Source organism: Pristis pectinata, chromosome 5, assembly GCF_009764475.1.
Source record: "Pristis pectinata isolate sPriPec2 chromosome 5, sPriPec2.1.pri, whole genome shotgun sequence".
Lineage (NCBI taxonomy): Eukaryota > Metazoa > Chordata > Chondrichthyes > Rhinopristiformes > Pristidae > Pristis > Pristis pectinata.
This window is the reverse complement of record NC_067409.1, coordinates 58128933-58143117: the sequence shown is the minus strand read 5'-3', so window position 1 is coordinate 58143117 and position 14185 is coordinate 58128933. Positions and strand designations below refer to the sequence as shown.

General features: G+C 39.2%; 1 protein-coding gene across 1 annotated transcript in view; it reads left to right on the top strand.

Annotated features, from left to right (window-relative positions):
* si:dkey-256h2.1 (uncharacterized protein LOC337520 homolog) overlaps positions 1-14185 on the top strand; it is a 115399-nt gene that overhangs the window by 82853 nt on the left and 18361 nt on the right. Inside the window, exon 9 of the mRNA XM_052016769.1 lies at positions 9661-9782. Coding sequence (XP_051872729.1) covers positions 9661-9782 — 122 coding nt within the window. The remainder of the gene's footprint in view (positions 1-9660; positions 9783-14185) is intronic.

Sequence of the window (14185 nt, the reverse complement as noted above, 5' to 3'; positions counted from 1 at the left end):
CAGTTATGAGGAGATATGGGATAGGCTGGGTTTGTTTTCCTTGGAATAGAGGAGGCTGAGAGGGGTACCTGATAGAGATGTACAAAATTATGAGAGGCATAGGGTTGATAGAAGCTTTTCCCAGAGCAGTGGTGTTCAGGACAAGAATGCATAAGCTTTACATGAAAAGTAAGAGATTTTGAGGAGATTTGGGTAAGAACTTTTTCACCCAGAAGCTGATCGCAATCTGGAATGCACTGCCTGAGAAGGTGGTGGAGGCAGGTAGTCTCACAACACTGAAGTATCTGGACAAGCATTTGAATTAGCAAGGCATAGTAGGCTATGAACCAAATGCTGGTAAATGGGATGAGTATAGAGAGGTACCTGATGGTTGGCATGGACGTGGTGAGCCAAGCAACCAGTTCTGTGCTGCATGATCCTATGACTCTATGAAGGAGGGAGAATGGTGAGTTTCCTCAGATTGCAAACATCCAAGAGACTTCAAAATGAGTTCAGTTTCTAGTAGACACTAGTTGACTTTTTTTTATATTAAAATACATTTTATATTCAGAGAAGCTGATCTATCTACATACATGAAGCTAGTGCACTTTTTAATTCATTTCAGTTATTTAAAATGAGGTTACTTGCCAATGGAGAATTAGACACATTAACAAAAAGCTATTATTGCAATAGATATATTTTCACTTTTATTTATAAATCTGCACAAGATTACCACTCTTAAATGCATCTCTGTTGTTAATACGTAGAAAATATCCTTGTGTCACTTTGCCTCATTCGCTGGTTAATGGAAGATATAGGGATCAATAGACCAAGGAATTTTAGTGAATCTTGGGTTTAAAATTGCATAAACTATAGTTCATTTGCACCAGATATCTTGATTGCAAAGGGGGAATATTCCTTTTTGAATATACTTTATTGAAGAACAAAACACGAATTATAAATCTGAGTAGTTTGAGGATTATGTGTGTAATTTTAAAATATATGTACATAAATACTTACAATTGGCTCCACATGGATTTGAAAATAATGCCAGCATTCCCAGTGTCTTATATTAAGCTATTAATAGAGATTTCAAAATGAAACAATAAGCTAAAATGAATGAGTGTTGTGCTCAAATTAATTTAATCCAATTTGACCTTTTTTTTTCCTGAGTTGCCCAAACTTGTCAAAAAACTTTGGATGAATTGATTATTACTTTACCTCCATCAGAAATCATAGCTCAACCACAGAAGGTGGAGAAAGATCTTCTGAGTTATTGTTCCAGAAGTTAATTGTCCTGTCTCTATGAAATGTTTGCATGAAGTTCTTTTGAACTGCCAGACCCTTTATGCTAGTCAAAATAGTACTTGCACTTTGTTCATGGCACTAAAGGCACCACCAATTCAATACAGGGTAAGCATCAATCAAAAAGAAGTCCAATTCATTGATATTTAGTTTGTCTACAACTCCAGAAATGTTTCCTCTGATGTAAGATACCCAAGCAGGTGCCACAATTTATTCTTCCTGTGGGATTCCACTCACACTGTTTTCAAGCAGAAAGGACTGGCTGCCTGGGGTTGGAGGAAATGTACTTGCACATGGTGAATGAACAGCCCAAGTAAGCAAAGGAGTGTTGCAGTGAAAACTAACTGTCCATCAGAAGTGTTAAGCAGCCAGTGAAAATGCATTTTGGGTGCCTTCATGGTTCCTAAAGAGCCCTTCATGTTGTCTGCCTGGACATCATGAATGGTGGTAGTCTGCTGCAAACTCCAGAGCATTACAACCTAACAAGAGCTCAATTCACATGCCACAGATGATATAGCTTTGCCAAACGGGGAAGAGGAAAAATTAGGGTAAGAAGAAAATTAACAAACCACTGTAGAAGTAACAAGACTCACTGCTGCAAGATGAGAGGTTCAGTTAATGCCTCTAGATTAAATTTTTGCCTTGTGCCTTGTTCCTTTCTACCAATACAAACCACTCTTGCAAATTTAGCTTGTCCAATATTCGTTGATCAGCATCAGTTCCTTCTTTCCCCTTTTGCAGTTTTTAGGTTCATGAAAAGAGGAAGCCTCTAGGGTTGTGGTTAGGAGAGTTGGGAAAGTTAAGGCACATGCTTTACACCAGCTGAAGCTTCAAAATAAGAAGAAATTTTCTGGTAAGGGCTTTGTGGGCTGTCAGATGGAGGATTAGTAAGAACAGTACCATAACTTGCTATTTTATAAGTATCAGTGGGCATGGCTTGAGTAGTGACTGCTCCAGTGGTGCTAAGCATGCTGTGCTCCATGGGAGAAGGATAATGCAGTCCTTCTGTCCACTAACAATTAACTCCTGTTACCTCCGGTTGTGCAAGAGAAGGAAGTGTGGCAGTGAATGCCAGCATTGTGTTTGGCTTATGTGCCTGTCAAGGTTGAAAAGCTGGAGATGTGTAAGGTGTGACCGGTGGGTAGAAGGCTTGCAGGAATGCTAAATGTGTGATAAACTATGAATGTTAAGTTTGAATTGTGTTTGATCGAGATTATTGGCAGATAAATGATGGAGAATGTTGTGAATTGAGTAGACCAGGTTAGTGCTATACAGACTGTCCCCAGGTAATAAACAGGCTCCGATTTACAGAAGTCCATAAGTCAATTTTGTCCATAAGTCCAAAAATCACTTGATATGGGAACCCTACCTCCAGAGTATTGTAATGATGGCATCACAAGCACGTAAGACGAGTGAGAAAAATTGCTAATAGTGAAGAGAGAGAGGAAACTAATTCTACTGTTCATAGGAATGAACATATGTTGGTTATATGTAGGAATGAACATACATTGGACATTTTAAATTAATAATGTTATGAGAGATCATTCAGACCTAGGTATGTCCTTCAGTCGGGTGCTGATATCCCAGGGATGGGCTATAGATGATAATGGCATTTGAAAAAGCACTCCCTGACTTTGACAAGTCACATAAGGTCATTGAATTGCTTGTGACACTGCATGCTTTTGAATCATCAGCTTTGGCACTGACTATCTTGACTGATCTCACCATCTACAGAAGGTTTGTTTGGAGGACTCTTCTAGACTCTGCAGGGAGGGTGCAGCTCTATTCCTCTCTAAATCCACTAAGATACTTATGTCATCAAGTCTTTATTTTATACGGTAGAATGAATGCCACAGTCTTCCATTGCACTTCACCTCCATGTAATCTGAGCTAACTTTTGATGCTGCCCATGATTATGTGCTCTAGCTGAAACATATACCCACTCAACAGCACACTCATGTTAGTTGGCAGGCATTACATTTACATTACATTTACAGGGCATGTTGTGGGCTCTGTATTGTCAATCCTGCACCTAAATTTAACCCCTGCTGGTCTACATTTGATAGATTTGTATACTTATTCCTTTTAGTTGTTGGAGCTATTCATTGCTAGTGAACCATATTGGTAGGCAGATGACTGGGGTAAAATGAAGTCCATTTTCAATGAAGTCCATGTTTCCTTCAAGTCTGATTGGTTGACATAAGTCACGTTGGACAATTTGATTAATGTGGTTGGTTATTAATTGATGTGGAACCTGAATTTAGTAAAATAATCTACGGATGAAATTAATACCAAAGAGTAGTGAAATTATTACTCAACAATCCTTTAACTGACTTGGATAAGCTAAGTTGATGTGTTGTGCACGTTAAAAATGATATTCTGATTTTTTTATAAAAAATTGAAATCATTTTGGATTCAAAATATTTGTTTATTTTGCTTATTCTTCTTGAGTGAATAGGAATGTTCTTAACTCTTTTTTGGAAAATTTTAAATGACTATTTTTTGTTGATCTGTTTTAATATCAGTCCTGCAGAAAAATAAATGAACAAGGATGGTAATATATCCTTTATATAAATGTTGAAATGAAACACATTCATTGTTGTTACTGCAACACATCATGATTTTTCATAAAGGCTTTTACAATTAAATAGGAACCCATACTTTGTGTGGGGGGAAACAGGTTGTTTTCTCACCGTGGCAGGCATGCACTTTCAGTTAATCTTACTTAAATTCATATACACTGCTGTCTTTTCAAGGTTGTACTTTAGAAGCACATTACAGATAATACTTCTCGCATTGCAGTGTCGATAAAAATGTCAAAATTTACTGACAAAGCCAAGTCAAGCCCAGACAATGAGGAAAGAATTTGAGAATAGACTAGCAACAATAAAAATTGAATAGGCTGACTTCAATAAGGGGTGAGGGGTTACAAAACAAAATTAAAGCACAATGGATTGAAGGTAATATGCTGGCATGGATTGAGGATTGCTTAATGCACAGAAAACAGATTAGGAATAAACAAATTATTTTTGAGAGCGATGAAGCAAACTGCTGGAGGAACTCAGTGGGTTAAGCAGCATATGTGGAGGCAAAGGGACAGTTGACGATTCGGGTGGCTAGTGGGTTCTCACAGGGTTGGGTGCTGGAACTCCAGTTGTTCGTAATCTTTTTCAGTGATTCGGATGAGAGGATCAAGTGCAATATGTGCATGTTTGTGGGTGTGAAGAGGCTACAGAGGAGCTTAAAGAGATTGATAGCTTTTTGAATATTAAATGAATCAAGGAATATGGAATTGGTACAGGAAGGATCAGCCAGGATCTTTTCATATGGTGGGGTAGATGCAAGGGCTAAATGATGTACTCTGTTTTTATTTATCTTCTTATCAATGTATCCAAATTCCCCCCCCCCCCCCACCCCACCCTTGGACTGGGATGTGTGGCTGTGAACATCAACCATCTTCCTGTATCTTTCTGTTTTTTATCACTACCATGCTTCCCAAACATTCTTCTTGTTCCTAATCATCACATCCCAATTAACCCATCTCCTAATCAGCTTTACTGAAAATGTATGGCAAGAATTGAGAGTTACTATGAAACAGTTTTGAAATCTCACATTTATATATATATTTTTGTACCCTTTTCCTATTCCATCATTATGTCAAGAATTATTTCCCCCCATCACGTTGTTTTTTATTTACTCTAATCCAATTTCAATTACTCTTAGCAGGTTATGCAATTAAATTTGGTAAGAATATTAATGGAGTTCTAATAGAAGTTTACATAACCAACATATATTTCATACTGCTATTCCCTGATCATTTTCTTTTTTAAGAAAGCACTTGCTGAGCAATGCATTGCTGACAATTAGTTGGTCACAATGTATAAAGTAGTCAGATACCGAACTTATTAAACTTTTTAACTGAAGTAATTGGTGAGATAACTGTGGACTTATTTACACTTATTTCAGATTCCTTATATTCAGTGTATACACTTACAAATTTTAGATTTTACACTTTTACAGATCTTGTATTGCAGCAAATTTTAAAACTGACTGCAGCTGTCTGAGATTAAAAAAAATAATCTCAGTTCTGCAGTTTTGATTGCTTTGAAATGCAATCATTTCATTGCTAAATTTAGTGTATTTAAAAATTTGCATAAAAGGTCTTTATTTCCACATTTCTGGCAGTAAGCATTAAAGCGTAAGAGCTGTTTCAGTCTATTTTAGTTTACAGTAAACATTGACTCATATTACAAATAATGTATGATAAAGCCAAGGGCATCTCAACAACCCTGTCTGTTCTTTAGGCAGAAAAAAACAAAATTTATTTCTGAATTATTCACAATAAATAAGAGTTTTGAAATTCATAGAGTTGACAAAAAGCAATTGTAAATCAAAATATGAATTTTAAATGTATCATAGTTTGTCAAATGAAAAACAGGTGACCATTTATACCAAATCTAAAACCATAACTGCAGTGAAACTTCATGAGAGCACAAGTGTAGTCAAAGATGTGAAATGGTGCAACATTCATATTTTTCTGTAATTCTGCACTCTCTCAGATAATGAGAATTAAAATAAATATCCAGGTATTTTCCACAGCATGTCCGCATATGCTGCGGTATGTAAAGTTTAGGGACCATTTGTCATTGCAGTTGTGTGGAGCAGATACAATGGTGCATGGTTTTAATTGGTATGTTTGGACAAGTAAGTGGGCATAATTGAGGTGCAAGCACTAGATACATGGGTGGAAATCAGGTCAGCCTACTGGGCAATTTAACAGGTGCAGAAAATCCTTTCCATACATGTTCAGTACACTCAATATTTTAATGTCTTATAAATGAGCATTGCATGGATGGTGTGATATTTCCATACACGTGCAGATTAGATGACTTTACCATGAACTACCCCTTGGCATTATTAAAAAGACCATGAGAGTTTTCCCAGTCAATATTGAATCCTTCACCTCCTTGACTGCACTTCCTTGCACCTGGTTCCTGTAAAGACTCCATTCCATTCTTCCAGTTTCTCCATTCCAATTACAGATATTCTGACTATGCCAAATTCAGAATTGTTCTGATATATCTTTCTTTTTCCTCAACCAATGATTCACTTCCACTAAAGCTGAAAGGGCCCTTGAGCATGTCTATTCTATTTCCTACTCTTCCATTCTCACTTTTTTTCCTCCTCCCTCCTTTTCAAACAAAGGTAAAGTTCCATGTGTCTTTTCCTTCCACCTGAGAGCTTTCATATTTAGTGGATTACTGTTGATTATTTCTGATACCTGCACCCTGATGCCACCACCAAATTAATCTGCCTTCCCGGCAGTTTTCACCATTTCCTCTGTGCCAGAGATAAATCTCCATTTGCTATGGTTCTTTCCTTTTCACAGTGCTTTCGTTTTACAATGGCTTTCGCTGTGTTTTGCTTATGATCATACCAACAATATTGTTAAAGCGCGTGTGTATTGGTGCCAAAGAACACGGCCCTGAACATTGTGAGGAAGCACAGTGTATGTAATGCTGCACTTGTAACAAACTAAACATTCCATTTCAGCTTTTGGATTATTGTTATTCAAGGAGAATCTTTATTAGGCAAAATATAATAATACATAGTGTGATGCAGCACAGAAATGAGCCCTCAGTCCACTACATCTATGTTGACCTCTTACCCAATAACACTAATCCTATTTGCCCACATTAGGACTATATCCTTCTATGCCTTGCCTATTCAAGTGCCTGCCTAAATGTCTGTTAAATGTAGTGATTGTATTTGATTCCACCATCTCCTCTGGCAGTGTGCTCCAGATATCAACGACACTCTATGTGGGGTTCGGGGGGGCTTACCTTCAGTTTCAGGCCATTTAGCACAGAAATAAAGAGAAATGTCATCACTCAGAAGGTGACGAGCCTTTAATGTTCTCGATCACAATGGGCTGTGGAGGCTCTGTCATTCATCATTAAGTTCAATTGACTTCTGGCCATTAAGGAAATCAAAGTATACAGGGATAGTGCTGAAAAATGGCACTGAGGTGGAAGAACAACCATGGCTTGCTGAATGGTGGAACAGGCTCGAAAGTCCAAAGGTCAAATGCTCTTAGTTCTTATACTTCAGAGACATCAATTCAAATCCAGGATTCAGATGGGGCTTTTAGATTCAGTTAATTAAGTAAGTCACAATAAACAAGAAAAGAGTGTTGGGAGAACTCAGTGGGTTGAGCAGCTCTGTGGAGGCAAATGTAAATCAATGTTTCAGGTTGAGATCCTGCATCAGGACTGAGGGGGGGGTTAAGGATCATATCCAGTATAGAGCAATACTGGGGGTGCAGGGAGGGATTGGGGGGGGGGGTGTGGAACAGAGGCTGGTAGGTGATAGGTGGAACCAGCTGAGGGGGAGAGATGATGAGCAGATGGAACAAGGTGGGGGAAGGGTGAGGGAATGGGAAAAGTGGACAAAGGGAGAAGCAATCTAGGTGGACCAGTGACTATACGTGGGAGGAGAACACCGTGGATGTGAGTTATTTGAAATTGGAAAATTCAAGGTTCATACCATTGGGCTGTAAGCTACCCAAGCAGAATACTAATGTTGTTCTTCCAGTTTGCGTTTGTCCTTTCCATAGCAATTGAGAAGGCCGAGGTGTTGTAAGACAAGTTCGTAAGGTCTTAAAAGGCAAGGACTCTGGACACAATCTTTGGAGTTAAAATGATCTTATTTACAAAGACAAACACAGGGAAAGATAATAGGGGCAATACACACATACACGCACACAGGTGATCGCGAACGTTGGGGGGGAATCGCAACAAGGGTGAGATGCGCACGCACACACACCAAACTGGGTACAAATGAATCAAGGAAGAAACAATACAGTACCTGCCACCCTTTGACTCAGTGCAAGCATCGGCTCTATGGTCCCAGGGATCCTTAACTAATTACTCTTAAGCAGCGCACAGCTTACTTCAGAGACAACAAAGACAGATAACCAAGCACATGCAGCACTCTTTATAGTGCTGGAGGGCTGGGGGTGGTCCAGCCCAGGTAGTTCAAAAGGGCCAATGGTCAACTGTGCCAGGAACAAAGGTGTTCAAAGATCCAATAATTAGGTGTGCACTAATGGGTGGGGGTGGGGCCAAACCTTGATTGACAGTGGTGTGACTTCCGACCAGGTAGGTGCAATGCTGTCATCCGACCAAATGGGATCAGTTTTGTCACTGTCACGTGACGGCCACGATCCTCCACAATACAAACCACCCCTCGGAAGTCACACCACCCGCCAATCATTACATGGAAATAACTATTTCTAAACTTAAAACTATATGTCAGTGTGCAGTACTAATGAAAGGCAGATGTGTTCCTAATAATCTGGCAAGCACAGCACAAAATACAGATAGCTATAACAATTAGAACGAGGACAGTGGCCCAGTTGATGACAGTTTCCCACCATCCCCCCAGAGACCCAAACGGCCACCAGTTTCCCCATGAGGCGTCATGCTGGATGAGCTGGTCCCTTGCTTTTTGAATTTTGGCCACCGAGTCTGCACGGGTACCACCATCTGCAGCAAGTGGGCAATCCAGGGCCATTCAATTCTGCACAATGCACAAGGGCAGACAAGTCAAGTCAGTGTGGGAGTGGGAAGGAGAGTTAAAATGGTGTGCAACTGGAAGTTTGATGTAGGCATGTTGTTTTAACTCTAACAGGGCTGAAGTATTTGCAACCTCCTGAGATCCTCATTATCACAGATGCCAAAGTTCAACCAATTTTATTCTTGCTAATTGATTGTGTCATATGTTCCATTAGTGATATCCACTATTATACAAATTGTTTACCATGCTAGATAAACTATGATAGACATCATTGTCTATGTTACACTTGAAATTTTTCTCTGTACCTCAAAAAATTGAGTACTATAATTAATCCAGGTATTAAAATATACTGAAAGGGAAGTTTGCATTTAACAATCATTATCCACCAAGTTAAATATGACCCTTTTTTGATTGGCCATAATTAAAAGTTGTGTTTTTGCTCCTTGTGATGTTGTTCTAAAAAAGCCAATCAAACGTGGTTAATGTTAAACTGAGGATATTAAGCTGTTGAGGAAAAATTGATCATAAACCAGCATTTATTTTGAATGGATATAAAAGTTTTTTTTACAATAATTAATGTCTACATCAGATCCCTGATATACTACTAATGAAGTATATTCAAATCAAAGAATTGCCAGAAGCAAGGGAAAACAAATTTATGATCAGAAATGCAGCTTTAAATACAATAAATTATTAGTAAATCTTCTTGGCAACATTGCATTATTTATCCTGGCTCTAAATAATTGTAATTGAAATTCTATGTACTTTGACACAATGTATATAATTTTTGTCTTCTAGGCTACAGTTCAACACTGCGCCCCTTTCAACTACTGCAGCTCTTCACCGGTGGCACTTTCAACATTAATTACAACAAGAAGTATCAGCCGATTAAATTTGCTGTGCCACCCTCTACCAGGAAGGTTTGTATTTAACTGTAGTGATATGTGGCAGACCTATGTATGATAGTCAAATTTATTAACTCAAATGTTTGGAATACTTGAACGAAATGAACTCTTTGTCATTGTTATATTCAATAGTTCAATGATGAATCATTTCAATTCTGTTGTGCAAACACAAGTACTGAAATGTAAATTTGCGACTTAGTTGTGAAAGGGGTGCGATGTCCAGTAACCCAGTAGCTCACAGTAACCCAGACACAAGTGCAGTGTGTTTGTCAGTGCATTTTTAAAGCGATCACTCTATTAGCGTAACATCCAGGTTTTCCAATCAGCAAGTGTCAACAGGCACAAAGATGTAATTGCAGTTCTTGAACGTGCCATTCACGCAGGCTGATACATTTGTAGAGAGGGAGAGGAGAACACACAATCACCATCATCCTTGTGCCATAGCTTGCCTCTCCTCAATCATTCTCAATATATGCTGTCCATCTATGTATGAACATATGTTGTAACTCTGTTATAGCATATAATGATGTCCCATTTTCCCCTCATTGCAATGGAAGACCATAGAGCACTCAGAAGACATGGAGACCAGAAATGGTTGTTCAGCAATCTGTAGCAAGTAGATCTTTAAAGCAATGGAAATCAGTGAAATCTCAGTGTACCTTTCCCAGAATTAAATGTCAATTCTCTGTGGCGTATGACAGTCACAAGTTGACAATGTCAAGAGTGAGTGAAATATGATCTTTATAATGAAAAGCATTTTCATCTTTACATTGATATTTTTCATCTCCCATATGTTCTTTATGCCCCCAAAGGAGGTGATCCAGACAGATTGATTCAACCCACATGTGGCTTTTTCATGTGGTTGTTAATGGATATATTGGTGGAACTGTGAACAATGCAGTAATGAGCAAATTGCAGACATGCTGGGAAACAATAGGATCATCATTGTTGCATTGCTTTCCCCTTCCTCCTCCTCCTCCTAGGGGAGGGCTTGAGTTCCTCCTTTTCCTGCTGCAGGTCCAAATCTCACAATGGGACTGACAAATAGAAACCAACATTACAGGTGGGAGTGAAAACAGAACATATTCAGCAGGTCAGGCAGCACTTGCTTTCTCTCTAAAGGTGCTGCCTGACCTGCTGAGTATTTTGAGCATTTTTTTGGTTCAGATTTCCAGCATTTGCAACTTTTTGCATTGCACCTATTGACTATAGTTCTGTATCATTGCAATGAAGAAAGAAAAATAACTTTTACCATATACTTTTCCAGTTGTACTTTATTCTAGGTTTCTTTTCCCTTTGCGATGAGCTAAAATACTCCCGTTCAGGTTATCAGGTTATGTTTGTGATTATGCTTCACATCCTCCTTCCAGTTTATTTCATTTAATCTGATCAACAACTCTTTTTAAAAAAATTTTAAATTTAAATTTTTTATAAATTTTATTTATCTATCTTTATTTATTTATTTGCAACTCCTTCTAATTCTTTTCCCTTGTGAATTTATTCAGCTTCTCCACCAATGCCATTTACCTCTATAATACCTTATAGAAGAAACCTCCATCTTTTAATCATCCCTTGGGCAAATAACATTTTTTTCTTAATTCCCTATTGGATTTATGATAGGTATAACTTCCCTGTACTGGTACTATCCATGTAAAAACTATTGTGAATCTTCTCCAGTGCTTCTATATCATTTCAGTAATATGAACCCTAGAAACCTCCTAGAAATATATTTTATTAGCCTTAATAAATTTTGCACCCACCCTTGATGAATTGTGTACCTGTTCCCATCGATCTCTTTGATCATCCAGCCCATTTAAGCTCCTGTTTTGCGAATCACCTCACGTAAAATTCATTTTCGCATTACATGCCCATTCTACATTTACTAATGTCTTTTATTTTGCTACAATCTTCCTAATTATTAAGTATGCCCCATATTTGGTGTTCTTAGAGTCATTGAGTTATACAGCAATGTCAGGCCTTTCCCAGGCCTTTTGGCCCAATTCGTCCATGCTGACCAAGGTGCCTATGTTACTCCCATATGACACAAGAAATTCTGCAGATGCTGGATGTATCTGGACCAATACACAAAAAGTGCTGGAGGAACTCAGCAGGTCAGGCAGCATCCATGGAGAGAAATAAACAGTTGAGGTTTCGGGCCGAGACCCTTCATCAGGACTGGAAAGGAAAAGGGCAGAAGCCCAACACAGATTGGGGAACTGCTTCGTCGAGCACCTTCACTCCGTCCGCTGCAACAGCCAGGACCTCCCGGTGGCCACCCACTTCAATTCCACATCCCACTCCCATACCGACATGTCTATTCATGGCCTCCTCTACTGCCACGTTGAGGCCAGACGCAGGCTGGAGGAACAACACCTCCTATTCCGCCTTGGGAGTCTCCAACCTGATGGCCTCAACATCGATTTCTCTAACTTCCAGTAACCCCTCCCTTCTTTTTCTCCCCCCCCCCCAACTCCTTTGTCTTCCCTTATTCCCATGGCTCCTTTCACCTGCCTTGATGACCTGCCCATCTCCTCTCCTCCCCTCCCACATCCTTTATTCCATTGACTACTGCCCTCCCCTACTGGATTTCACCTTCTTCAGCCGTCAGCCTCTTCTAACTATCACCACTCAGCTTATTACATCTTCTCCCCCTCCCCCTCTCACCTGGACTCACCTATCATCTGATTTCACCTATCCCCTGCCTGCATGTACTCCTCCCCGTCCCCCCACCTTCTTATTCTGGCTTCTGCCCTCTTCCTTTCCTGTCCTGATGAAGGGTCTCGGCCCAAAATGTTGACTGTTTATTTCCCTCCATGGATGCTGCCTGACCTGCTGAGTTCCTCCAGCACTTTTTGTGTATTACTCCCATTTGCCTGTGTTTGCCTCCCATATGGTCCAAATCCCTCTAAACCTTTCCTATTCTTGTACCTATCCCAATTCCTCTTAAATGTTGTAATTGTACCTGCCTGTACCACCACCTCTGGCAGCTTGTTCCATATATCCACCACCCACTGTGTGGAAAAACCTGTCCCCTCAGATCCCCTTTAAATCTTTCCCCACTCACCTTAAACCTATGCCCTCTTGTCTTAGACTCCCCTAACCTTGGAAAAAGACAAGTGACAATCTACCCTATCAATGCCCCTCATGATTTCATAGGACCTTAATACGATCACCTTTCAGCCTCCTTTGCTCAGAGAAAACCGAGCCAACCTATCCAGTCTTTCAAGTCCTACTACATCCTTGTGAATCCTTTCTGCACCCTCTTGAGCTTAATCACATCCTTCCTATGGTATGGCGACCAGAACTGCACACAATACTTCAAATGCAGTCTCACAGCTGAAAGTCTCACAGCTCACAGTCTTGTGCAGTTGAAATTATTATTTTGATTCTGAATTCCATGTTCTTTCTGTACAACGATGGTTCCAGGTTTGATTCTCGTGGAAGACTGCTTCCTACTCATTGTTCATCTGCCTTTATTTTCTGTAGCTAGATTACTGAAAGAAACATTTTGCATTCGTCTGGCACTTTTCTCACCATGAGATAGAATCAGCAATGAGTGAGTGGCCTGATAATCTGTTTGTATTGTTGGTTGAGGGATATACTTTTTTGAAACAGTGCCATGGGATCTTTTACATCCATTTGAAAAGGCAGAATGGCCTTCAGATTAATTTTTCATCCAAAAGATACCGCCTTCACTAATGCAGTACCATCACAGAACCATAGTTGAGTGCTGTAGTTTTTAATCTGTAATTTAATGATTTTATATTCATCATGTTGAGTCTAACTTTAGAGTCACCTTCCTTTAATGGCTTCTTTTGTTTGCCCACTTCATTTCACTTTTAATTTATTTTTGATTAATGTCTCCTCTAAATGAGAAACAGGCTAAAATAATCAGGAAAGCTGGAGCTATGGACTAACATTGCCAGTCAATAAGATATTTGAAGCGAATCATTTGCATGAGGTAGATCTACTCATGACAATATTGGTCCTGTTTATTCTTATATACTGTCTATGGTTGTGGGCACTGCACCACATTCAGAAAAGAAATTGGGAAACTCTTCTTCACACAAAAGTGAAGTGTGGAAATCTCTCCTGGTCAATGCTAACTCAATTACTAGTTTTAAATCAGGAACAAGATTGATAGATTTTTGGGAGCTTATAATATTAGAGGGAGGTAGATGAGTTTGGAAATAGATCAACCATTATTTCACTGAGGGTCTGTATGGACTGTCTATGCCTTTGTGTTCATTTGTTGCTGAATCCTCTCTATATTAATGGTTAATGGATATTTTATTTAATTATGGTAGAAATGAGGGAATTCCAAAGCCTTACATAAATTTTGCTTGCATGTGCCATAAGGGGTGGACCTAGACTGGAAAATTCAGAGTAATTAGACCAGGCCTTTGTTTCATTTATCC